Source organism: Pan paniscus, chromosome 23 (assembly GCF_029289425.2).
Source record: "Pan paniscus chromosome 23, NHGRI_mPanPan1-v2.0_pri, whole genome shotgun sequence".
NCBI classification, from domain to species: Eukaryota; Metazoa; Chordata; class Mammalia; order Primates; family Hominidae; genus Pan; species Pan paniscus.
In genome coordinates, this window is record NC_085927.1 from 41,587,389 (window position 1) to 41,613,212 (window position 25,824).

Below are 25,824 nucleotides of genomic sequence, written 5' to 3' on the forward strand. Positions count from 1 at the left end.
GGGAGCCACAGGGCTGTTCTGTTCAGACCTGAGAGCCCCATTCAGGCACTCACGCTGGGACGTGCATGTCACTTTACTCCAGTGACTGAGGACCTGAGAACTCCTTCGTCCTCCATTTTCCAGAGCAAAGAAGAAACAGTGAAAGCTACAGAAAAACATCTCTGCTTTTGTGAAAGCACAATTCTCTTCCCATGCTGACTCAGTCTGGGGAAGGGGTCAACTTTTGGATCCACTCTTCTGAAGAAGCAAGTGTCCCGCTCCCCTCACCCGGCACTGGCTATCTTGAATCAGTGAAGAGGAAAGCTCTTCACTCCCTAATGTCACGTCCTACACATTACAAGCTCTGACTGAAATTTCTCACTCAGAATGTTTGTAACCTAAACATTTAGACTGAGTGGCAAGGAAGAAGGATCCATGTGCTTCCAGAAATAAGGCTCGGCCCCAGACAGACCCAGAGGCCGCCCTGCCTTTGGCGTGGGAGCCGCAGGCTGAGCAAGTGCCTCCCCTCGGGCCAGGCCCTCTGTCCTCCAAACCGTTGGGCCAGGAGAGCCTGGCCCTGCTCTGTGGCCACTCAGGCAGATGTATTTTGGCTGTGCCTGCCCTTGGCTGTGGGGCTGCTGCCAGGTGGTGGTAGCCCCAGGATGAAACCAGCCCTCCCCCAAGACCTAGATCCACGGGGCAGAGGCAACACAAAGGAACTCAGGACGCTGTGACCGGGCACAGCTCAGGCCCAAAGATGTGGGGCAGGTCCAGTCACAACAGCAGCCCCACGTCCCTTCTGGAGAGTCTGGACGGCCACCCCTGCTGTCAAGCCCCTGCCCCATGGGAAACTCACCTCCACTTGACCTAACTGCAAGCAAAAGTGTCCACCAAATGCCCTGGGTCTGTGGAGGGGCGAGGAAGGGGGGATGAAGGGGGATGAAGTGGGGAAGTGGGGAGAACAGGGAAGAGGGAGAAACGCTTGTTGGCCAAGAAGACCGGCGGAGAGGAAATGACACAGCTGCCCCAAGAGAGGCAAAACGGGTAGTAACGACACCCGCAGGCCACTCCTCCCCTCAGAGATCTGCCCCCATCCTTCCCTAGCCTCTGCCACAAAAACCAGTTCTGTCTCTACTACTAGCTAATGGTTTTTTCTTTGTAGAGGCATGGTTTTGCTATGTTGCCCAGGCTGCTCTCAAACTCCTGGGTTCAAGAGATCTTCCTGCCTCAGCCTCTCAGGCAGCTGGGACCACAGGCACACACCACCACCCCTGGCTGATTTTTCTTTACTTTTCCGTTTTTTTTTTTTTCTTTCTTTCTTTCTTTTTTGAGATAGAGTTTCGTTCTTATTGCCCAGGCTGGAGTGCAATGGCGCAGTTTCGGCTGAGGTGGGAGGATCACCTGAGCCTGGGAGGTCGAGGCCGTGGCGAGCCCTGCTCACACCACTGCACTCCAGACTGGATGATAGAGTGAGAGCCTGTCTTTTTTTCCCCTTTTCTCCCCCTGAGACAGCGTCTCGCTCTGTCACCAGGCTGGAGTGCAGTGGCATGATCTCAGCTCACTGCAACCTCCGCCTCCCAGGTTCAAGCGATTCTCCTGTCTCAGCCTCTCAGGTAACAGGGACCACAGGCACACACAGCACCACCCCTGGCTAATTTTTCTTTTCCTTTTTCTTTTTTTTGAGACAGAGTTTCATTGACCAGGCTGGAGTGCAATGGCGCAGTCTCGGCTCACTGCAACCTCCGCCTGCCGGGTTCAAGTGATTCTCCTGTCTCAGCCTCCCAATTAGCTGGGATTACAGGCACCCGCCACCACACCCAGCTAATGCTTTTGCATTTTTAGTAGAGACGGGGTTTCACCATGTTGGCCAGGCTGGCTAATTTTTTAATGTATTTTTTTGTAGAGACAGAGTCTTGCCTTGCCAGGCTGGTCATGAACTCCTGGGCTCAAGCAATCTTCCCACCTCAGCCTCCCAAAGTGTTGGGATCACAGACATGAGCCACCATGCCTAGCTGAAAATGTATATTTTCAATTAGATGTTTTGTAACCAAAAATTTGAGATATAATCTAAAACAGTATTTGTCAATTTCAGGAAAAGAGGAAACAGGCAATATGACATGATAGCTGAATGATTTTTTTATGACTTTCGGGGACAAATAGGCAGCATATCTGAAATCACAACCGCCACACAAAGGCAGGACATATGACCACTGCAGCAGTATAAACTATGGATCCATAAACTACAGATCTGTACCTGGTAGCCACCCACCCTCTGTCTGTGCTCACTCACCACGGCTCTGAGCACAGGCCTCTATGTCAACAGCCAAAGCCACAAGCCACACCTGCGGAACCCAAGTGAACACTCAGGCCAAGAACCAAGAGTGTTGCCAGGACATCATGAGTTCCTGAAAAGAAACTCAGAGAAGCGGCTCTTCTACTTCTCAGCAGTCCCTGAGCTCCTGCCTTCAAGAGTGCCCTTGGTACCCTGCAGAAAATCACCTCTGCCCACTGATGGGCCACAGGTTGAATCAGGGACTCAAGGGAATAGCACTCTGGAAGCCAAAAAGCATTATTCAAACTGCGCACACTCCACGCGACGGGGCTAAATGGAACTAAAAGGAACACTCTGGGTCTTCAACCTGAGCAGCTCAGCAAGCAGCTTTCCAGAACACGATTTCAAGCTACTTTTTTTTTTTTTTTTTTGAGACAGGGTCTTGCTCTGTCACCCCGGCTGGAGTGCAGTGGCACAATCTCAACTCACTGCAACCTCTACCTCCTGGCTCAAGCAATCCTCCCACCTCAGCCTCCCAAGTAGCTGGGACCACAGGCCCACGCCACCACACCGGCTGATTTTTGTATTTTGAGCAGAGATGAGGTTTCACCACGTTGCGTGGACTGGTCTCAAACTCCTGAGCTCAAGTGGTCCACCACCTCAGTCTCCCAAAGTGCTGGGATTACAGGCATGAGCCACCACTCCAGGCCTCAAGCTACCCTTTCTAGAGACATCATTCTGTGAAATAAAAACTTAAAATAAAAACATCCTTTTTGTTTTGGTTTGGTTGTTTTTTTTTTTTTTTGAGACAGAGTCTCGCTCTGTCAACCAGGCTGGAGTACAATGGCACGATCTCGGCTCACTGCAACCTCTGCCTCCTGGGTTCAAGCAATTCTCCCACCTCAGCCTCCCGAGTAGCAGGGATTACAGGTGCCTGCCGCCACGCCTGGCTAATTTTTGTATTTTTAGTAGAGACGAGGTTTCACCATGTGGGCCAGGCTGGTCTTGAACTCCTGACCTCAGGTGATCCACCCGCCTCGGCCTCCCAAAGTGCTGGGATTACAGGCATGAGCCACCACACCCGGTGTTTTTTTTTTTTTTTTTTTTTTTTTTTTGAGATGGAGTTTCACCCTTGCTGCCCAGGCTGGAATGCAATGGCGCAATCTCGGCTCACTGCAACCTCCACCTCCTGGGTTCAAGCGATTCTCCTGCCTCAGCCTCCCAAGTAGCTGGGATTACAAGTATGCACCACCACTCCCGGCTAATTTTTTGTATTTAGTAGAAGAGGGGTTCCACCATGTTGGTCGGGCTGGTCTTAACTTCTGACCTCAGGTGATCCACCCACCTCGACATCATGCTCAACTAACGGATAAAAGATTCACTCTTACCATAGATCTTATCAAAATCAGCATATGATTTTTTTTCTTTCCTTTTGAAGTCCAGAACTTTCACCTTTTCACTTAAAGAAGGCACTTTACCACTTTCTCTTCGGCAATCCAAATTGCCAGAATTGCTATTATTGCACTTTGGGGCCAGTGTTAAGCCAAATAAGGGTGACCTGAACACAAGCACCAGAATACCACGACAGCTGATACGGTAACTGAGATGGCTACTAAGTGACTTATGGGCAGGCAGCATAGACACTGAGGTCACAATGGACAGAGGGAGGATTCATATCCTAGGTGGGAGAGAGAGAGTTCATTATGCTACTCAGAACAGGGAGACATTTGAAACTTAGGAATTGTGGCCAGGTGTGGTGGCTCACACCTGTAATCCCAGCTTTGGGAGGCTAGGTGGGCAGATCACCTGAGGTCAAGAGTTCAAGAACAGCCTGGCCAACAATGGTGAAACCCCATCTCTACTAAAAACACACAAAAAAATTAGCCAGGTGTGGTGCCACAAGCCTGTAATCCCAGCTACTCGGGAGGCTGAGGCAGGAGAACTGCTTGAACCCGGGAGGCGCAGGTTGCAGTGAGCTGAGATCGCGCCACTGCACTCCAGCCTGGGCGACAGAGTGAGACACCATCTCAAAAAATAATAATAATAATGATAAAATTTAAAAACTTAGGAATTATTTCTGGAAATTTACATTTAATATTTTCAGACTGCAGGAATATGAAACCTTGGATAAGGGGGAAACACTCCGATTGTTTTAGAAGCCAAATGCATGCCACAAACCATAAAGGTGTCCATACCCTTTCATGCAGCAATCCTACACCTAGGCTTTCATCATGAGGAAAAGGCTTTATGTGCAAAGGTATGCTCTGCAACATTATTCATGGTGGCAAAGACCACCAGTATACCAGAATCAACTGAGGTGGTAAAGCCTCAGTGGCAACCAGAGACTTCAGGACCTGGGCGCCTGTCACCACTGAGGAAGAGCCAAGAGTGGCTCCAGGGTGGCTCACACCTGGAATCCCAGCACTTTGGGAGGCCAAGGTGGGAGGATCGCTTGAGACCAGCCTAGGCAACATAGTGAGACCCCATCTCTACAAAAAATAAAAAATTAGCTGAGTGTGGTGGTGGTGCATGCCTGTGCACCATGTCCCAGCTACTTGGGAGGCTGAGGTGAGAGGACTGCTTAAACTGGGAAGGTTAAGGCTACAGTGAGCTGTGACTGTGCCACTGCACTCCAGTCTGGGCAACACAGCAAGAGCCTGCCTCAAAAAAGAAAAACAAAAAACAAACAAACAGCTGAATCAATTTAAAAATAGAGAAAAAAGGATAGGTGTGGTAGCTCACACCTGTAATCCCAGCACTTTGGGGGCCCAAGGCAGGTGGATCACAAGGTCAGGAAATTGAGAGCATCCTGGCCAACACGGTGAAACCCCATCTCTACTAAAAATACAAAAATTAGCTGGGCGTGGTGGTGTGCACCTGTAGTCCCGGCTGCTTGGGAGACTGAGGCAGGGGAATCACTTGAACCCGGGAGGCAGAGGTTGCAGTGAGCCAAGATCACGCCACTGGACTCCAGCCTGGGAGACAGAGTGAGACTCAGTTTCAAAAAAAAAAAAAGAAAGAAAAAAAGCCAGGCGTGGTGGCTCACACCTGTAATCCCAGCACTTTGGGAGGCTGAGGCGGGCGGATCACCAAGGTCGGGAGTTCGAGACCAGCTTGACCAACATGGAGCATCCCCGTCTCTACTAAAAATACTAAATTAGCCAGGCGTGGTGGCACACACCTGTAATCCTACCTACTTGGGAGGCTGAAGCAGGAAAATTGCTTGAACCCGGGAGGCGGAAGTTGCAGTGAGCCGAGATTGTGCCACTGCACTCCAGCCTGGGCAACAAGAGCAAAATGCCATCTCAAAAAAAAAAAAAAAAAAAAGAAAATAGAGACAAAGACAGGAAGTGAATGCATAAAAAACAAAGCGCATGATTAAGCAATCACAGTCACATGGCGAGAAGGCGTGGGAATCATCATGTCCCCTGTTTTCCAACATTCTGTCATAGTGTTTGCTATATCATCTCCGTCATTTAACAGGGAGTAAGACTGATTTCTACAAGCATGCCAAGACCATTCAATAGAGAAAGGATAATCTTTTCAACAAATGATGCTGGGGAAAACTGGATACCCACATGCAAAATAATGACGTCGGATTCTTCTCTTATACCGTAAATAAAAATTAATTCAAAATGGATAAAAGACTTAAATATAAAACTACCTGGCGAAGTGGCACATACCTATAGTCCACTACTGGGAAGGCTAAGGTGAAAGAAACATGTGAACCCAGGAGTTCAAGGCTGTAGCAAGGTATGATCACACCACTACTCTCCAGCCTTAGCACAGTAAGGCCCTGTCTCTGAAAAACAAAACAAAACAAAAACCTAAAACTGGCCAGGCACAGTGGCTCATGCCTGTAATTCTAGCACGTTGGGAGGTCAAGGTGGGTGAATCACTTGAGCTCAGGAGTTCAAAACCACCCTGGGCAACATGGTGAAACCCCATCTCTACAAAAAAATACAAAAATTAGTGGCTGTGCATGGTGGCTCATGCCTGTAATCCCAGCACTTTGGGAGGCCAAGGCAGGCAGATCACGAAGTCAGGAGATCGAGACTATCCTGGTTAACACAGTGACACCCCGTCTCTACTAAAAATACAAAAAATTAGCCAGGCCTGGTGGCGGGCACTTGTAATCCCAGCTACTCAGGAGGCTGAGGCAGGAGAATGGCTTGAACCCAACAGGCAGAGGTTGCAGTGAGCCAAGATTGCGCCGCTGCACTCCAGCCTGGGTGACAGGGCGAGTCTCCGTCTCAAAAACAAACAAACAAACAAAAAACCGTAGCCCTGAAGGGAACATTAGGTAGGGCTCATCTGCCTTTGGTTCTTCAAGCTGGCTTATCATCAGAATCACCTATAGGGCTCCTGGAAAACACAGATCTTGCACTTAGCCCAAACTTTGTAGATTTCTAGGAGTTAAGCAATTCAAATTCATAATTTTTTTTTTTTTTTTTTTGAGATGGAGTCTTCACTCTGTCACCCAGGCTGGAGTGCAGTGGCATGATCTCAGCTCACTGCAACCTCTGCCTCCCGGGTTCACGCCATTCTCCTGCCTCAGCCTCCCAAGTAGCTGGGATTACAGGCGCCCGCCACCACGCCTGGCTAATTTTTTGTATTTTTAGTAGAGATGGGGTTTCACCGTGTTAACCAGGATGGTCTCGATCTCCTGACCTCGTGATCCACCCGCCTCGGCCTCCCAAAGTGCTGGGATTACAGGCATGAGCCACCGCGCCCAGCCTCAAATTCATAATTTTTAAAGCTCCCCAACAATTCTGATATCAGCTACATTTGGAAAATCTCACATTTTTCATTTGTGATGACAGTGATTAGGTGGAACCAGAGGTGGGATTAGGACCAGGCCCCAGACAGCCATTCAACACTCTCCCTTCTCAACCTGTTGCCATTCCTGAAAACTTGCATAGTTGAGTATCCCTAATCTGAACATCCAAAATCAGAGACTTTTTGAGTGCTGACATGACACCAACAAGTGGAAAATTCCACATCTGATGTCATGTGACAGGTCACAGTCAAAACTTTGTTTTGGCCGGGCATGGTGGCTCACGCCTGTAATCCTAGCACTTTCGGAGGCCGAGGCGGGTGGATCATGAGGTCACAAGTTCAAGACCAGCCTGGCCAAGAGGGTGAACCCCTGTCTCTACTAAAAATACAAAAATTAGCTGGCGCAATAATAGGCACCTGTAATCCCAGCTACTTGGGAGGCTGAGGCAGGAGAATCGCTTGAACCCGAGGGTGGAGCTTGCAGTGAGCTGAGATCATGCCACTGCATTCCAGCCTGGGCGACAGAGTGAGACTCCGTCTCAAAAAAAAAAAAGAAAAAAACTTTGTTTCATGAAGAAAATTATTTAAAGTATTATATAAAGTTACCCTCAGGCTATGTGTAGAAGGTATATCTAAAACATAAATGAGACCCCTGTCTCCACAAAAATTCAAACAAATTAGCCAGGCAGGATGGTACACGCTTATATTCCCAGCTACTCCAGAAGGCTGAGGTGGGGGGATGGCTTGAGCCTAAGAGGTCAGGGATGCAGTGAGCCGTGATCATGCCACTGTACTCCAGCCCTAGGTGACAGAGCAAGGCCCTGCCTCAAATAAATAAATAAATTGGCCGGGCGCGGTGGCGCACACCTATAATCCACACACTTTGGGAGGCCGAGGTGGGCGGATCACCTGAGGTCAGGAGTTCGAGAGCAGCCTGGCCAACATGGTGAAACCCTCTTTTTTTTTTTTAGTTTTAGTAGAGTCAGGGTTTCACCATGTTGGCCAGGCTTGTCTCGAACTCCTGACCTCAGGTGATCCGCCCGCCTCAGCCTCCCAAAGTGCTGGGATTATAGACGTGAGCCACGACGCCCGGCCAGTGAAACCCTGTCTCTACAAAAATATAAAAATTAGCTGGGCATGACGGCAGGTGCCTGTAATCCCATTTACTGGGAAGGCTGAGGTGGGAGACACTTGAACCAGGGAGGCGGAGGTTGCAGTGAGCCGAGATTGCGCCATTGCCTTCCAGCCTGGGCAACAGAGTGAGACTCCGTCTAAAAAAAAAAAAAAGAAAAGAAAAACAAAATAAATTAAATAAAATAAATAAATTTTGTGTTCAGACTTGGGTCACATCCCCAAGTTATCTCAGTATATATATATATATATATATATATATATATATATATACAAATATTGAAAAATCAAAAAAAAATCCAAAACACTTCCAGTCCCAAGCATTTTGGATAAGGGATACTCAAACTCCACTGTCAACTCCAAGTCCAGACCATTTCCCCCTCATAAAATGAAGTGTTGGAGTCCCACCTGAAAATCCAGGAGTGGCTGGTACAGTGGCTCACACCTGTAATCCCAGCACTTTGGGAGGCTGAGGCAGGAGGGTCGCTTGAGCCCAGAAGTTTGAGACCAGCCTGGGCAACAGAGCAAGACCTCATATCTACAAAAAAAGAAAAAGAACATCAAGGAGTGGTTCTGTGACCATTTTATTCAATCAAGAAGAGTATCTAACCTAAGCCCAGTTCTTTACCAATAGGTGCTTTGAGACCTCACACTGCATTAGGCCACTCTACTCCAGTGTCCTGTCACTTTCCAGGCCCTGGGACTTATGAGTTAATCAACCCTGTCCTCTTTACAACCATCTTCCAGGTCTGAAACTATGTATGGCAATAACCCCAATTACATAAACAGCAGATACTAAAAAACTACTGGCATTGGTCTCTTATGATTTTGGAAGTGGCAGGTTTCTTCCAAATTTATATTCTTTTGGGAAACCTTTGAAGTGTGTGGGAATTTCTTGAAAGCATGCAAGCTCGTCACAGGGTGAGTCAGCCTCAAAAATCCCCAAGGTCAGAAAGATGTCAGCTTGGGTTTAACACTTGAGGGGGGTCATGCAGTCACAGTCACGTGCTACCTACACTTTACAAGTACTTTACTAATCTACTAATCTAATGGAGAATGATGTTTACAGGGGAAACCAGCAATGCCACAGGGAACAGAGGGCAGCATACTTTGAAAGTGTGACTCACCTACTACATAATTACCCTTCACCAAAAGGAATTTGTGATATAGCACCAGAAAACTTTTTTTTTTGTTTAAGGTAGGTTATTACAAAGCCCAAGGCATACGAACAGGCCAAAGGGTAGGCACATGGACATACGGGGCAAGAGCAGACAGGTATCTCTTAGGGTAACTCCCATAGCTGGATCTGTATGGCCAGTTGACTAAGTCACGGTTTTACAGGACTGTTAGAAATCAAGTGAAGTCTGTATACTAGATTCTATTGGAAGAAAATGGTCAAAATTAAAGTCCAAAAAAGGATTTTGGAAGGAAACCTATAATGTAGCATGTAATGCCAATGGCAGCAAATACTCCTAGATAAACTGTGTTAGAGCTGGATGGAATCTCAGAGTCATGTTCAAACCCAACCTGCTGTTTTACTGTTAAAGACACGAGACCAGACAGAAAGTGACATGTCCCAGTTCACACAGCTACTGCGGAGCATGGTTGAGACTTGCCTTCAGCATCCTAATGCCCCAGTCACCGTATGTCCTATTAGAATAGATTCAGCTGATCTGGATTAGCAAAATGGAGTGGATCACCACTGCATTCCAGATATCACAAAGCCTCAACTGTCACCCCCTCTTTTGCCCAGAATATTAAGACCTATTACTGGTCCTTTGATATTTCAGATTTTTTATTTGTTAAATTATGGCTGCAAAAAAAAGGCAATTGTTAAACTTACACCTTTATATTCAGTTTCACAATTTACTGAATGTCTCCTCTGAGTCAGGAATCATCCTGGGACATGGGAAGCACAGATGAACAAGATGTTTCGTTACGTATCGTGCATTCCATAACAATGCAGGCTGCCCCTATCGTGTGACTATGATGGAAGGAAGCATTTTGAGCAATAATGACAAAGGAATTTGATTATTTCTGTCTGGTTCCTGGTGAGAACTAATCCACATCACAAAAGCTCAATAGTTTCAGCCCTCTTCCGACTAACAAGGGAAAGAATAGCAGAACAGCCAGGATGTCAGCACCAATTCAAGACATACGCTCTGAGACTTCAACAGCAAGAAATTTCTACTCAGAACCCTTGGGGAGACCAGGGTAAGGTCTGGCAACAGAAGACAAGCTTGACTTGACACCAAAGTTATAACTCCTGTATCTGGCCAAAACCTACTGGAGACATGAGTTCCAAGAAAGCATATTTGACTTGTTCAAACATTTCAACTTTGGAACAACTGGAAAAGTGACAGACAAAGTTTGCTGGACGAGAACCCAAGGCAGTTCCACCTCATTCCTACCTCCCAGTGACCAGCAAGTTTGGGTGGAATCTCCAATCCCAGCTTCTCCAGCTCTCGCTCCCTGTATTTCTCATACTGCCGGTACCCTGCATACCCGCCGCCTGTCGCCAACAGAATGGGCAGGGGACGCAGCAGGAACATGGTTCGGGCAGGGGCAGTGTGGATTTTTCTGGCATCTGTAATAAAAAACAAGACAATTTCGAGCCTGGGAGACAGGAATAGGGAAGAGTCATGCAAACACAGCACCAACAGGAGGGTCAGGAAAAGTCGGCGCACCTCAGAAGCCCTCAGTAGGGGGCCAGGCGCATGGCTCACGCCTGTAATCTCAGCACTTTGGGAGGCCGAGGCAGGCGGATCACGAGGTCAGGAGATCGAGACCACGGTGAAACCCCGTCTCTATTAAAAATACAAAAAGAAAACTTAGCTGGGCGCAGTGGCGGGCGCCTGTAGTCCCAGCTACTCGGGAGGCTGAGGCAGGAGAATGGCGTGAACCTGGGAGGCGGAGCTTGCAGTGAGCCGAGATTGCACCACTGCACTCCAGCCTGGGTAACAGAGCGAGACTCCGTCTCAAAAAAAAAAAAAAAAGAAGCCCTCAGTAGAGGTGACTGGACCCTCAACATATCTAGCAGGCAGGTGCAACCTTGGGCCACTACTCAGACCCTCCTGTCTCCAAATTCTGTCAGTAAGTACAGGACAGGCATCTTTCCTACAGAATTACAATGCACCTCAACTGCCACCGCAGTCACAAAATGTATTAATAGATGAAAACACTGAATCACAAAGAGGTCAAGAAACTAATCAAGGTTGCCCAGGTGGTCACCAACAGGTCCAGAACTTGAAGCCAAACACCATTTCTCACCCAGGGCTCTTTGATCTTGCTTTTATAATGCAGGCCCAATTTTGATCAGGCACTGGTATTCTCTCTCAAATGCAAAATCTCATAAACTCTTACAGGTCAACAATAAAAAGACAAATAGCCAGGCACAGCAGCTTGCACCTATAGTCCCAGCTACTAGGTAGGCTGACGTGGGAGGATTGCTTGAACCCAGGAGTTCAAGGTTACAGTGAGCTATGATCACGCCACTGCACTCCAGCCTGGGCAACAGAGTGAGACTCTCTCAATCAATCAATCAAAATGTGCAAAGGATTTGAATAGACCTTTGTCCAAAGGAAAAATACATTGGCCAATAAGCACAAGAAAAGACAGAGGCTAAATATCTGTTATGCGTTAAATTGCTGAAAACTCCCCCAAAACTCTTATGTTGAAGTTCTAACCCTGAGTACCTTAGAAGGTGCCCTTAGTTGGTTGGAGAGAGGGTCTTTACAGAGATTATCAAGTTAAAATGAGGTTGCAGGCTGGGCATGGTGGCTCAGGCCTGTAATCCCAGGACTTTGGGAGGCCGAGGCAGGCGGATCACGAGGTCAGGAGATCGGGACCATCCTGGCTAACACGGTGAAACCCCGTCTCTACTAAAAATACAAAAAATTGGCCAGGCGTGGTGGTGGGTGCCTGTAGCCCCAGCTACTCGGGAGGCTGAGGCAGGAGAATGACATGAACCCAGGATGCGGAGCTTGCAGTGAGCCGAGATCCCGCCACTGCACTCAGCCTGGGTGACAGAGCGAGACTCCATCTCAAAAAAATAAATAAGTAAATAAATAAATAAAATAAAATGAGGTTGCCAAGGTGTGTCCAAATCCAATATGATGGGTGTCCTTATAAAAAGGGAAAATCTAGAAACAGACATGCACACATGGAGAATACCAGGTGAAGCTGAAGGCAGAGATTGGAGTGATGCTTCTATATGTAAGGAATGCCAGAGATTGCCAGCAAAACATTGGAGGCTAGGCAAGAGGCATGGAACAGGTTCTCCCTCACAGCCCTCCAAAGGAAGCAACCCTGACACCTTGATCTCAGACATTTAGCCCTAGAATCATGAGACAAATGTCTGCTGTTCAAGCAACCCAGTTTGTGTTGCTTTGTTACAGCAGCCCTAGCAAACTAATACAACATTATTAGTAATCAGGGAAATGCAAATCAAAACCACAATGAGACCCCTTCACACCCATCGGAATGGCTATAATCAAAAAGACATAATGAGGCCGGGCATGGTGGCTCAGGCCTGTAATGCCAACACTTTGGGAGGCCAAGGTGGGCAGATCACTTGAGGCCAGGAGTTTGAGACCAGCCTGGGCATGATAGCAAAACCTCATCTCTACTAAAAATACAAAAATTAGCCAGTATGCACGCAGTCTTTGAAATATTAAAAAAACAACAAAAATTAACAATAAAAATTAGCCAGGCGTGGTGGTGCACATCTGTGTCCCAGCTACTTGGGGAATGAGAATTGCTTAAACCCAGGAGGTGGAGGTTTAGTAAGCCGAGATTGCATCATTGCATTCCAGCCTGGGCGACAGAGCAAGACTGTCTCAAAAAAAAAAAAAAAGAAAGAAAAGCTAACGCTTCAGTGATAACTGCAAGCCAGGTACTTTCCACATACTAATTCATTTAACTCTAACAACAACCCTATGTTTATCCCAACTTACAGATGACCAAACTGAGGCAGAGAGAGGGTCACCACCATCTCTAATTGCTCCTTACCTGTGCGAAAGGCTCTAAAAGGCAGCTTCCGTAAGGGCTGTAGGGATTGGCTCAGGGCAGTGATCTCACAGGGATGGAGGCTATAACCAAGCAAAAATGAACCATTAAATATTATTCTTAAAATTAAAATTACTGGATTAATCGGCAAAATTTAAACACTCAATAACAGTATTGTAGCAATGTAAATGTCTTGGTTTTGACAACTGTACTGTAGATAAGAAAATGTCCTTGTAGGGGGAGGACTGAAATATTTATTTATTTATTAATTCATTCATTCATTCTTGAGACAGAGACTTGCTCTGTCACCCAGGCTAGAGTGCAGTGGCGCAATCTTGGCTCACTCCAACCTCTGCCTCCCGGGTTCAAGCGATTCTTCTGCCTCAGCCTCCCTAGTAGCTGGGATTACAGGCGCCCGCCACCACACCCGGCTAACTTTTGTATTTTTAGTAGAGATGAGTTTTCACTCTACTGGTTTGAGACCAGGCTGGTCTCAAACTCAACTCAAACTCAAACTCCTGATCTCATGTGATCCACCAGCCTCAGCCTCCCAAAGTGCTGGGATTACAGGCATGGGCCACCAGGCCCAGCCTAGAAAAGGGCTTAAAAGCAAAAGGTCATCAAGTTGGCAAATTGCTCTCAAGTGTCTCAGGAAAAAAATGTATATGTATACACACACATATACATATAAACAGAGATGGAAGATGATAAAGCAAATAGGGCTGACATTTGAGGAATCTGGGTAAAAGGTATTTGGGAATTCTATGTACTATTTCTATAACTTTCTGTAAGCCTGAAACTATTTCCCAATAAAAAGGTTTTTTGGGTTTTTTTTGGGAGGCCGAGGCGGGCAGATCACCTGAGGTTGGGAGCTCGAGACCAGCCTGACCAACATGGAGAAACCCCATCTCTACTAAAAATACAAAATTAGCTGGGTGTGGTGGCACATGCCTGTAATCCCAGCTACTTGGGAGGCTGAGGCAGGAGAATCACTTGAACCCGGGAGGCAGAGGTTGAGATGAGCTGAGATCGTGACATTGCACTCCAGCCTGGGCAACAAGAGCAAAACTCCGTCTCAAAAAAAAAGGAAAATACTATTCTGGTTCAGTTACTTTCTCTTCTTTGTTTCATCTTTTCCTGAAGAAATAAGACATATTCCCAGTGGCAATAAATGACTATGCCAGCAAGCAAAGCATTAATGAGTTTTTAGTTGAGTTTCCCCTTAATCAAAGAGGAAATATCTCACTTTCAGTTCAGATATCACTTCAGTTTCACCAAATACTGACCTGAAATCTAAAGTTAAAAAACTGTATCCGAGTCAATAAACATTTTTTTCCTTGGAACCCTTTATGATAGAATAATTCACTCTATTATAAATGTTTAAATTGATATTTTTGTGAAAAATAGAATTGCATTTATTACTTTCACACTATAATATTTACTTTCGTGGACATTTAGTTATGTCTTTTGTGTGTGTGTGTGTGTCTGTGACAGAGTCTCACTCTGTTACCCAGGCTGGAGTGGATTTTGGCTCACTGCAACCTCCACCTCCCGGGTTCAAGCGATTGTCATGCCTCAGCCTCCTGAGTACCTGGAATTACAGGCGCATGCCACTGCACCTGACTAATTTCGTATTTTTAGTAGAGACAGAGTTTCACCGTGTTGGCCAGGCTGGCCTCAAACTCCTGACCTCAAGTGATCCACCTGCCTCGGCCCTCCAAAGTGCTGGGATTACAGATGTGAGCCACAGCACTTGGCCCAAGTTATGTCTTGTATAGATATCCTACAAATGTTATCAGATTTAGGTACTTTCCTTTTTTCACATAAAATTTCCTTGCCTTACAAACACCTGGCTGAGCACATGATGGCTCACGCCTGGAATCCCAGCACTTTGGGAGGCCGAGGCGGGTGGATCACTTGAGGTCAGGAGTTCGAGACCAGCCTGGCCAACATGGTGCAACCCCGTCTCTACTAAAAATACAAAAATTAGCCGGGCGTGGTGGCACACACGCTGTAGTACCAGCTACTCGGGAGGCTGAGGCAGGAGAATCACAAAACAAAACAAAACAAACACCCCCCTTGCCAGGCTGGGCATTGTGGTTCACAACTATAATCCTGGCACTGTGGGAGGCTGAGGTGGGAGGATTGCTTGAGCCCAGGAGTTCAAGACCAACCTGGGCAACATGGTGAAACCCCATCTGTACAAAAAATACAAAAATTAGCCGGGCATGGTGGCATGTGCCTGTAGTCCTACCTAACCAAAAAGTTGAAGTGGGAGGATCGCCTGAACCCAGGAGGCAGAGGTTACAGTGAGCCGAAAACATGCTACTGTACTCCAGGCTGGGTGACAGAGTAGGACCCTGCCTTAAAAAAAAAAAAAAAAAAAACCACACCCACCTTGCAGCATAGCACTATTGTAGCTAACATGATGAATCTGATTCTCCTATAGGCAAACAAGGAGAAAAAGCATCTTACCATGACGAGCCCCACCCCCAAGGCCAGACAGCTATTAACACAATGAAGGGTATATTTCAGTATATGAAAGTTCTTTCAGTTCTGAACAATGTTCATTTCTTAGACTGGATACTCCCACTGCCACAGCAAAAAGCCTAAAACCCTGCTTTCTAAACAGAATTTTAACGAGAAGTGCAAAAACTGACTAAAGGATAAATTGTTGTGTTCCGTATATTGCCGCATTGTGTTTTCCAGAATACTGAAAAACCCCTAACTGAAAGAATGTTTGCACAATGATTAACAAGGCTTTGTCTGACAGGAGGAAATAGGAATGGGAGATGATCATTTATGTATCCACCGTAACTGGACACAGGGCACTCAGGTGGTTTGTTTTGCATATCCATCTTCCCCCTCAGGAACCCTGCCCAAAAACAAACAGCTCAGCTTTTTGTCCACCGCTGTAACCCCAGCTGCTGGAACAAATACTGGGAAATGCTTCATTATATCAGTTTGGTACATCAGATTTAGGTACTTCCCTTTTTTCACATAAAACTTCCTTGACTTATAAACACCTAGCTGAGCATGGTGGCTCATGACTGTAATTCCAGCACTTTGGGAGGCCAAGGCGCGTGGATCACTTGAGGTCAGGAGTTCGAGACCAGCCTGGCCAACATGGTGAAACCCCATTTCCACTAAAAATACAAAAATTAGCCAGGTGTGGTGGCACACACGCTGTAGTACCAGCTACTCAGGAGGCTGAGGCAGGAGAATCTTATTACGGGATCGTCCCGATTTTCATATGAATGCTGTCATTTCTTCAGTCTTACACAAACACTGTCTACCATGCTATCATTCTTTGGTCCTCCCTACTTTTCTGCTCTCCTTCATTCCAAGCCTAAAAAGAGCTCTCCATTCACTGTTACCACTTCCTCACCTCTCAGCCTCTCTTAGTCCCACTCAGTAAGGTTTTGTTCCTATCACACCACCTCATCAAGGTCACCAACAACGTGCATGTTGCCAACACCAATGCACACACACATCTGAGGTCTCATCTTACTTGACGTCTCAGCAGCATGACACAGTTGATCCTTCTCTCCTTGAAACACTCTTCACTGGGCTTTTGGGACCGTGATTTTTTTCCTATTTCTCTGGTTTCTTCTCAGTCTCTATTTGTGAATTCTCCTTTGCTTCCTAACTGTGGATTCTTGCCATGCCCAGGGTTCAGATCTCTTCTATACCTATAAACTCTCCCCAGAGATGCTTATCCAGTGCCATGGCTTTAAAGAACCATCCACTGATGACTCCTTCATTGCTCCTCCAGGGGCCAGCTACCCAATGGCCCCATTTTGAGTCCTCTCAAACTCAGTCTGTAGAAGACAGGATTCCCGACCCTCTCTAACTCACCTTCAATCTGCTCCTGTCCCAGAGTTCTCTATCCATAGGAGAGACTAGCCAGATGTTTACCAAATGCACTTCCTCTTCTGGACACCTGTTAGACTACATTTCCCAGCCTCCTGTGCAGCAAGGTGTGGCCATGAGACTGAGTGTGAACCAATGAAATCTGAGGATCATTCAGGCTTCCCAGGCATTCACCTCCAAGCTTACCCCCACCAGCCAGCTTGATGCAGACAAACATGCCGACTGTGGGAACTATTAAAGATGGCAGGAAGGCCAGGCGTGGTGGCTCACACCTGTAATCCTAGTACTTTGGGAGGCCAAGGTGGAGGAATTGCCTGAGCTCAGGAGTTTGAGACCAGCCTGGGCAACACGGTAAAACCCAGTAGCTACTAAAATACAAAAAATTAGATGGGCGTGGTGATGTGCCCCTGTAATCCCAGCTACTGGGGAGGCTGAGGCAGGAGAATTGCTTGAACCTGGGAGGCAGAGGTTGCAGTGAGCCGAGATCACGCCATTGCACTCCAGCCTGGGTAACAGAGCAAGACTCTATCTCCAAAAAAAAAAAAAAAAAAAAAAAAAAGATGGCAGGAGACTGGGTCCCTGAACATTGCTTGGAGAACAGCTGCCCTGCCAATCAGAAGCACCCAATGCAGCTTTACAAGAGTGAGAAACTTCTACGGTGTTAAGCCACTGAGAATACTGGAGTTTATCTGTTACAGTACCAACATTACTATAATTAACACACCAGGTCAAAAAAAGATACCACCGTTCATCCAGCCACTCAGGTACAACCCCCCCTTTTTTTTTTTCCCCAGAGATGGGGTCTCGCTTTGCTGCCCAGGCTCAAGTGCAGTGGCATGATCATAGCTCACCGCTGCCTCAAATTTCTGGGCTCAAGGCATCCTCTCACCTCAGCCTCCTGAGTAGCTAGGACTACAGGTGTGCACCAGCACACTTGGCTAATTTTTAAATATTTTGTGGAGATAAATAAGGTCTTGCCATCTGGCCTAGGCTGGTCTCAAACTCCTGGACTCAAGTGATCCTCCCACCTCAGCCTCCCAAAGTTCTGGGATTACAGGCATGAGCCACTGCACCAGGCCAGGACTCGTTTTTGTTTTGTTTTGTTTTGTTTTTGAGATGCAGTCTCGCTCCGTCACCCAGGCTGGAGTTCAGTGGCGTGATCTCAACTCACTGCAACCTCCGCCTCCTGGGTTCAAGCAGTTCTGCCTCAGCCTCCCAAGTAGCTGGGATTACAGGCGCAAGCCACCACACCCAGCTAATTTTTGTATTTTTTTAGTAGAGACAGGGTTTCGCCATGTTGGCCAGGCTGGGCTCGAACTCCTGACCTCAAGTGATCCACCCACCTTGGCCTCCCAAAGTGCTGGGATTACAGGCATGAGCCACTGCACCCAGCCCAGGACTCATTTTTAAGTCCTTTCTTTCTCATCATCCACATTCAATCCACTGGCAAGGCAATGAAAACTACCACTGGCCAGGCTCAGTGGCTCACGCCTGTAATCTCAGCCCTTTGAGAGGCTGAGGCGGGTGGATCACCTGAGGTCGGGAGTTTGAGACCAGCCTCGCCAATATGGTGAAACCCCGTCTCCACTAAAAATACAAAAAACTAGCCGGCCAATATGGTGAAATCCCGTCTCTACTAAAAATACAAAAAATTAGACGGGTGTGATGGTGGTGGCCTATAATCCCAGCTACTTGGGAGACTGAGGCAGGAGAATTGCTTGAACCCAGGAGGTGGAGGTTGCAATGAGCCAAGATCACACCACTGCACTCCAGCCTGGGCATGACAGAGCGAGACTCTGTCTGAAAAAAACAAAAAAATAAAGGCCGGGCATGGTGGCTGACGCCTGTGAGAACTCCCAGCACGTTGGAAGCCCAAGGTGGGCAGATCACGAGGTCAGGAGTTCGAGACTGGCCTGGCCAACATGGTGAAACTCCATCTCTACTAAAAATACAAAAATTAGCCAGGTGTGGTGGTCGGTGCCTATAGTCCCAGCTACTCAGGACGCTGAGGCAGAAGAATTGCTTGAATCTGGGAGACGGAGGTTGCAGGGAGCCGAGATCGCACACTGCACTCCAGCCTGGGTGACAGAGCAAGACTCTGTCTCGAAAATAAATAAATAAATAAAACAGAAAGACAAGATCCCACATCTTGTCAGCCTCTCAGATCTCTAGCTACTTTCCCTCTCTTCCTCCTCACTCACTCCTCTTGCCACTCCTTGTCCACACCACATGTGCCCCTTTCCACACTCCTCCATTTGCTGTTTGCTCTGCTGGGCACACCCCTCTCCTATGTGGCTCACTCCCACATCATTTAGTTCTCTGCTCAAATGTTACCTCCTCAGTGCAGTTTTTCCTGAGCACTGTATGCCCAAGAGTTGGCCCTCTTGAGCACTAACTTCTTAATTTTTTAAAAAAATTTTTCTGGGTATGTAGTAGGCATATATATCTATGTGTTACATGAGCTAGTTTGATACAGGCATGCAATATGGAATAATCACATTAGGTAAATGGGACATCTATCCCCTCAAGCATTTAAGCTTTGTGTTACAAACAATCCAGTTATACTCTTTTTTTTTTTTTTTTTGAGACGGAGTCTCGCTCTGTCGCCCAGGCTGGAGTGCAGTGGCGCGATCTCGGCTCACTGCAAGCTCCGCCTCCCGGGTTCACGCCATTCTCCTGCCTCAGCCTCCCGAGTAGCTGGGACTACAGGCGCCCGCTACCACGCCCGGCTAATTTTTTGTATTTTTAGTAGAGACGGGGTTTCACCGTGTTAGCCAGGATGGTCTCGATCTCCTGACCTCGTGATCCGCCCGCCTCGGCCTCCCAAAGTGCTGGGATTACAGGCGTGAGCCACCGCGCCCGGCCCAGTTATACTCTTTTAGTGTTTTGTTTTGTTTTTTTGAGATGGAGTTTTGCTCTGTCGCCCAGGCTGGAGTGCAGTGGCATGATCTCAGCTCACCGCAACCTCCGCCTCCTGGGTTCAAGCAATTCTCTGCCTCAGCCTCCCGAGTAGCTGGGATTACAGGCACCCACCACCATGCCTGGCTAATTTTTTGTATTTTTAGTAGAGATGGGGTTTCACCTTCTTGGCCAGGCTGATCTTGAACTCCTGACCTCGTGATCCACCCGCCTCAGCCTCCCAAAGTGCTGGGATTACAGGCGTGAGCCACCGCGCCCAGCCTTTTAGTTATTTTTAAATGTAATAATTTTAAATTATTTTTGACTATAGTCACCCTGTTGTGCTAGCAAACACTAGGTCTTATTCATTTTATTTTATATATATTTTTGAGATGGTGTCTTGCTCTGTTGCCCAGGCTGGAATGCAATGGCGCAATCTCAGCTCACTGCAACCTCTGACTCCCAGGTTCAAGGAATTCTCCTACCTCAGCCTCCTGAGTAGCTGGGATTACAGAAGCACACCACCATGCCCGGCTAATTTTTTTTTGTAGTTTTAGTAGTGACAGGGTTTGTTGGCCACGCTGGTGTTGAACTCCTGACCTCAGGAGATCCACACGCCTGGGCCTCCAAAGTGCTGGGATTACAGGTGTGAGCCACTGCACCTGGCCCATTTTATTTTTTTGATACCCATTAACCATCCCCATTTCTTCCCATCCCCCCACTACCCTTTCCAGCTTCTGGTAAGCATCCTCCTACTATCTCCATGAGTTCAACTGTTTTAATTTACAGCTCCCACAAATAAGTGAAAACATGCAAAGTTTGTCTTTCTGTTGAGCACTAACTTCTTAATTATCTTGCTTTCTTTTTCTTCATGGCATTTCTTATTACCCAAAATGAATGGATTCTGCATGTATTCAGTTATTTGTTTACTGTATGTATACCTCGATGAACACGGAGTTTATCTGTGTTCTCACTGGCCTTCAATCTCAATAGTGAGAGTATGCCCCAGAAAGATGAATGGATGGGTTCAAACAGATGTCTCTTCTACATGCATTCTACATCGCATCCTGCAAGTAGGCAATTAAAGCCCACAATTGAGCACTCCAGTCTGCCTGTGTAACTCAAATCTCAGCGCTGCCACTTCTTAGCAGCTGTGTGACCTTAGGAAATTTCTTAACTAATCTTAAGCCTCAGTTTCTCCACCTGCAAAAGCAAAACTCGCCTCATTAGAAGACAATCATGCAAAACCTTAGCTCAGGGACTGGCACCTAGTTAGATTGTTATTAAAAGTAAGAGTTGATATTCAGCTGACATACACTGGGATGGTCATATCAATCATCTATGACCAGCATTCACTCTCACTAGTCTGTCTCCATGGCATCCTGGTTATAAGTTTGTTTGTTTGTTTGTTTTTTGAGACAGGGTCTCACTCTGTCACCCAGGCTGGAATGCAGTGGTGAAATCACAGCTCACTGCAGCCTCGACCTCCTGGGCACAAGTGAACCTCCCACCTTAGCTTCCCAAGTAGCTGGGACCACAGATGTGCACCCAGCTATTTTTTGTGGAGAGGAGGTCTCACTATGTTGCTCAGGTTGGTCTCGAACTCTTGGGCTCAAGCAATTCTCCTGCCTCAGCCTCCCAAAGTGTTGAGATTACAGACATAAGCCACCACACCTGGCCAGTTGCACTATTTTTTCTCTTTTTTTTTTTTTTTTTTTGAGACAGGGTCTCACTCTGTTGCCCAGGCTGGAGTGCAGTGGCATGATCTTGGCTCACTGCAGCCTCAACCTCCTGGGCTCAGGCGATCCTCCTACCTCAGCCTCCCAGGTGGCTGGGACTACATGTATGCACCACTATGACCAGCTAATTTTTGTGTTTTTTGTACAGATGGGTTTTTGCCATGTTGCCCAGGCTGGTCTTGAACTCCTGAGCTCATGCAATCCACCCACCTTAGCCTCCCAAAATGCTGGGATTACAGGCATGAGACACCACGCCCAGGCCTAAGACATTTTTAACATCACCCCTAGTAGTAACATTTTGCCTATAGTCCTTATGTCTCCCTTGCTTTCTAAAGCTGTGAAAGTTCTCCTAAAACAGAACGGACAGACCTCTTGAAGGCTTTATCCCGTATTCCACCATGTATTACAAGTATATAGTAAAGTTCCTTGAAGACAAGGCCTATTTCAAATGTTTTTAATTTCTTCATTTGCTCCTCTTCCCTTCTCTCTTATCCCTTCTCTATGGTCCGTTGACAGTGTGGTTTGCAGTGGTAGGGATGCCATAAATATTTCTGATGGAAGTCATGCACGAGAAGCTACTTCCTAGGTACTATTGTCCATACTTGCCTGAACCTAAGAATCACCTGTAAAAACTACAGTTGCCAGAGCCCCAACTTATATCTACTGAATCTGAAATTGGCAGTAGGATGGGGGCATATCTGGAATCTTTTTTTTTTTTTTTTTTGAGACGGAGTCTCGCTCTGCTGCTGATGCTGGAGTCCAGTGGCGTGATCTCGGCTCACTGCAACTTCCGCCTCCCGGGTTCAAGAGATTCTCCTGCCTCAACCTCCTGAGTAGTTGGGACTACAGACACACGCCACCACACCCGGCTAATTTTTGTTAGAGACGGGGTTTCACCATGTTGGCCAGGTGTCTCGATATCCTGACCTCATGATCCACCCACCTTGGCCTCCCAAAGTGCTGGGATTACAGGCATGCGCCACTGTGCCCGGCTTTGTTTTTTTTAATCAGCCAGCCTCCCAAACTACAGCAGGCTCAGAGAGACTCCCAAGGAATCTCTATTTCTAACAAGCATCCCAGCCCACTCAGCCCATTCTTTTATCAAATGAGTTTGGGAAACATGGCCCTAAATTATCACCCAAGATGTTATCTATCACCTGTCACACATCACCCAGTTATTGAAAAACTTACCTGAAATATAAGGTTTTCATTTACACATCTCACAAATAGGCACTGGTTTACTAAAAACCCACAGAAATGTTATCTTTTTGGTTTGTGTATTAATATCATTTCTATCTTGATATAGAATACCTTTGAAAATTAAGGTTTCTTATTGTACCCAAATCTTCATCTCTCTCACCCACTGCATCTAAGTCTAGCCTTAACTATCTACACTGGTACTAAAATATAGCTTCTTTTCTTTCCCTTTTAATGATGGTGACTGAGGTACAGCCTCATCTCATCATTTAAAAAAATTATTGTAGGTGGACTGCGATGGCTCACTTCTGTAATGCCAGCACTTAGAGAGGTGAAAGTGGGTGGATCACTTGAGCCCAGGAGTTCGACACCAGCCTGGGCAACATGGTGAAACCCTGTCTCCACCCCCACCCCAAAAAAAATGCAGCTGGGCGGGGTGGCGTGCACCTGTGGTCCTAGCTACTCAGGAGGCTGAGGTGAAAGAACTGCTTGAGACCAGGAGGTGGAGGCTGCAGTGAGCCATCATCACACCACTGCACTCCCTCTTGGGCAACAGAGTGAGGCTCTGACTTCCAAAACAAATAACAACAACAACAAAAAAAATTTTTTAAGAGTGTCTCATTTTAGTCCTTTCAATTCGTGACACACTTTATTTTTAATTTTTTTGAGACAGAGTCTCACTCTGTCGCCCAGGCTGGACTCCAGTGGGGCAATCTTGGCTTATTGCAACCTCCGCCTCCCAAGTTCAAGCAATTCTCCTGCCTCAGCCTCCCAAGTAGCTGGGATTACAGGTGCCTGCCACCACGCCCGGCTAATTTTTGTATTTTTTAGTAGAGACAGGGTTTCACCACATTGGCCAGGCTGGTCTCGAACTCCTGACCTCAAGTGATCCACCCACCTTGGCCTACCAAAGTGCTGAGGTTACAGGCGTGAGCCACCGCGCCCAGCCTGTGACACACTTTAAATGAATTCAGGGTTGACTCATACACAGCACGCCTGGTAATAACATTGAAAACAAAGTCTCCTGCCCAAATTCTAACAGTTACCACCACAATGCAGAGCCCTCTCCTGAGAGATAATCATTTCTGTACAGTTAATGATGAAAGAGTGACGCTTTCATAACAAGACCAATGATGGTTTCTGTTCCCTCTCAGTCCAAATCCAGTGTCCGTCTCCTCCCAAAACAACAGGTTATCCTCTGATCAACGCTGACAAAATGAACCCTGTAGGAAACACACAAGTATGGCGCATCTCTCAAATCTTAGCTCTTTGAAATGACACCAGGCAGCCGACTCTGAATCACAGCTACAACATTTTAATCCATTTTCCGACACTCCAAATGCTCTAAGCTATTTTCTGTATAACAACTGCCCTCACGGCGGGCAGCCTGAGAGAAAGATCGTCGCGTGAGGGGGTACCTTGATGGGGGTCCTGGCTCTGCTACAAACTGGCTAGGTGAACTTGAGCAAATCCCTCCCTCTCTCGGAGCCTCAATCTCATTAACTCCAAAGAGAGACAGCTGGACTTAGACCCCTCAAGTCTCCCACATTTCTAAGAACCTAACAGCTGGGGGTCACAAGGGTAACCAAGACTCTAGCCCCATACCATATTGTTTTGAGATTACCTAACCTAACCCTCGAGCTTCAAAGACTAAGATCCAGAAATGAAAGTTGCCTGACACTCAATCTAGTGTCCTTCCCACAGGACATCGCTCCTTCTACGAAAACGAACACACGAGAAAATGGCATCTGAACATCTGAAAGCCCTGCCTCGACTCAAGAGACGGGCAGGTAGCCTATTTCATCTGATTTTTGTCCCTCGTGAACTTCCACCTAGCTGGAAAGGGCAAAGCGAGAGCTTCTAGGCCACACCCTAAGTAAATCCGGACCGCCCTACGCAGGAGCAGTCGCACCTGCTCCTAAGCTCGAGGTGAAGGTGGCTCCGTCTCCACCCGAGCTCGCCTCAGAGCGAGCCCGCGACACAGAAACATCTCTCTTCAGACCCCAGCTTGGCCCGGGTTGCCCCACGCCCCAAGGTAGTCTCTCCGCGCTGCTATACCTGCTCCGCCACGGCGCGACCCCGTGCAGTAATCCCAGGAATCGGTGCCCCACGGACGTCGCCATCTTGTCTGCTCCTTCTCAGCGAGCCACGCCCCCTTCACACGCTGGGCGCACGCTTAAGGCGTCACGAGTCTCGAGTTCAGTGGGCCAATGAGAAAAGCGCGGGTTGGGGGCGGAGCCGACTAAGCTCCGCCCTGTGGCTACTCCCCGCCTAACCCGCTTGGCACCTGCGGAGGTAGGGGAACTAGTGGAGCTGTAGGTTTCGCTAAACCTGGGCTTGGTCGCAGCACTGCCACTCCTCCTCCTTCCCTCTGGGTGCCTTTCCTCATGTACCTGGAAAATCTGAGTCATCCAAGATCCAAGAATGTCGTTTCAAGTGATCGAACTTGCTCATTTTACGGATGGGGAAACTGGGCATCCATGACTCAGCTCTCGTTTTTTAAGCGCCGGAGTGTGTTGTGAGCACTTTGCAAGCATGGTGTCATATCATTCTTATCTCCTACCGCTGTGCTGCCAGGGAGACCGGGGGCAAACGGTCTTGGATCACCTAGAAATGCAACCAGTCGTTAAATTCGGTGCCTGGTGCTTGCTCTTGAAAAGGTTCCTATCTTCAATTGTAAGAGGAAAACGAGTTTTCAATCATGTCTGCTACTTTTTACTGAGCACTGACTAGAGACTCGCAGCTAGGCCCGAGACATTATCCCCATTTTAAAGATGAGGTACCTGAGGCTCAGGAAGGTTAAGCAACATCTTCAAGGGTACATAAAGGGCATATGCCCAAAGACTATAAAATAGTGAAGCCAGAATTTGAACATACGTCTCTGACTCCAAAAACCATGTCCTAAACATCTTCTTCTTTTTTTTTTTTTTTTTTTGAGACAGAGTCTCT

The 25,824-nt window shown here is 47.2% G+C and overlaps 1 protein-coding gene across 8 annotated transcripts in view; it reads right to left on the reverse strand.

Moving 5' to 3' along the window:
• The window catches only part of PISD (phosphatidylserine decarboxylase), a 44,400-nt gene extending 19,045 nt beyond the window's left edge, over positions 1 to 25,355 (reverse strand). For 2 of the 8 annotated variants that reach the window (XM_055105797.2, XM_055105796.2), the window contains exon 1: positions 3,640 to 5,702. Coding sequence is in view for 3 of the 8 variants with exons in the window: in XM_003821479.5 (XP_003821527.1) it covers positions 10,573 to 10,748; positions 13,172 to 13,251; positions 24,934 to 24,998 (321 nt within the window). In the remaining 5 variants the exon portion in view is untranslated. Of the gene's footprint in view, positions 1 to 835; positions 5,703 to 5,934; positions 6,284 to 10,572; positions 10,749 to 13,171; positions 13,254 to 24,933 lie in introns of those variants that run through there. The other 6 variants (XM_003821479.5, XM_063603418.1, XM_055105789.1 and 3 more) reach the window with 6 other exon arrangements.
• Between the last annotated feature and the right edge of the window lie 469 nt (positions 25,356 to 25,824).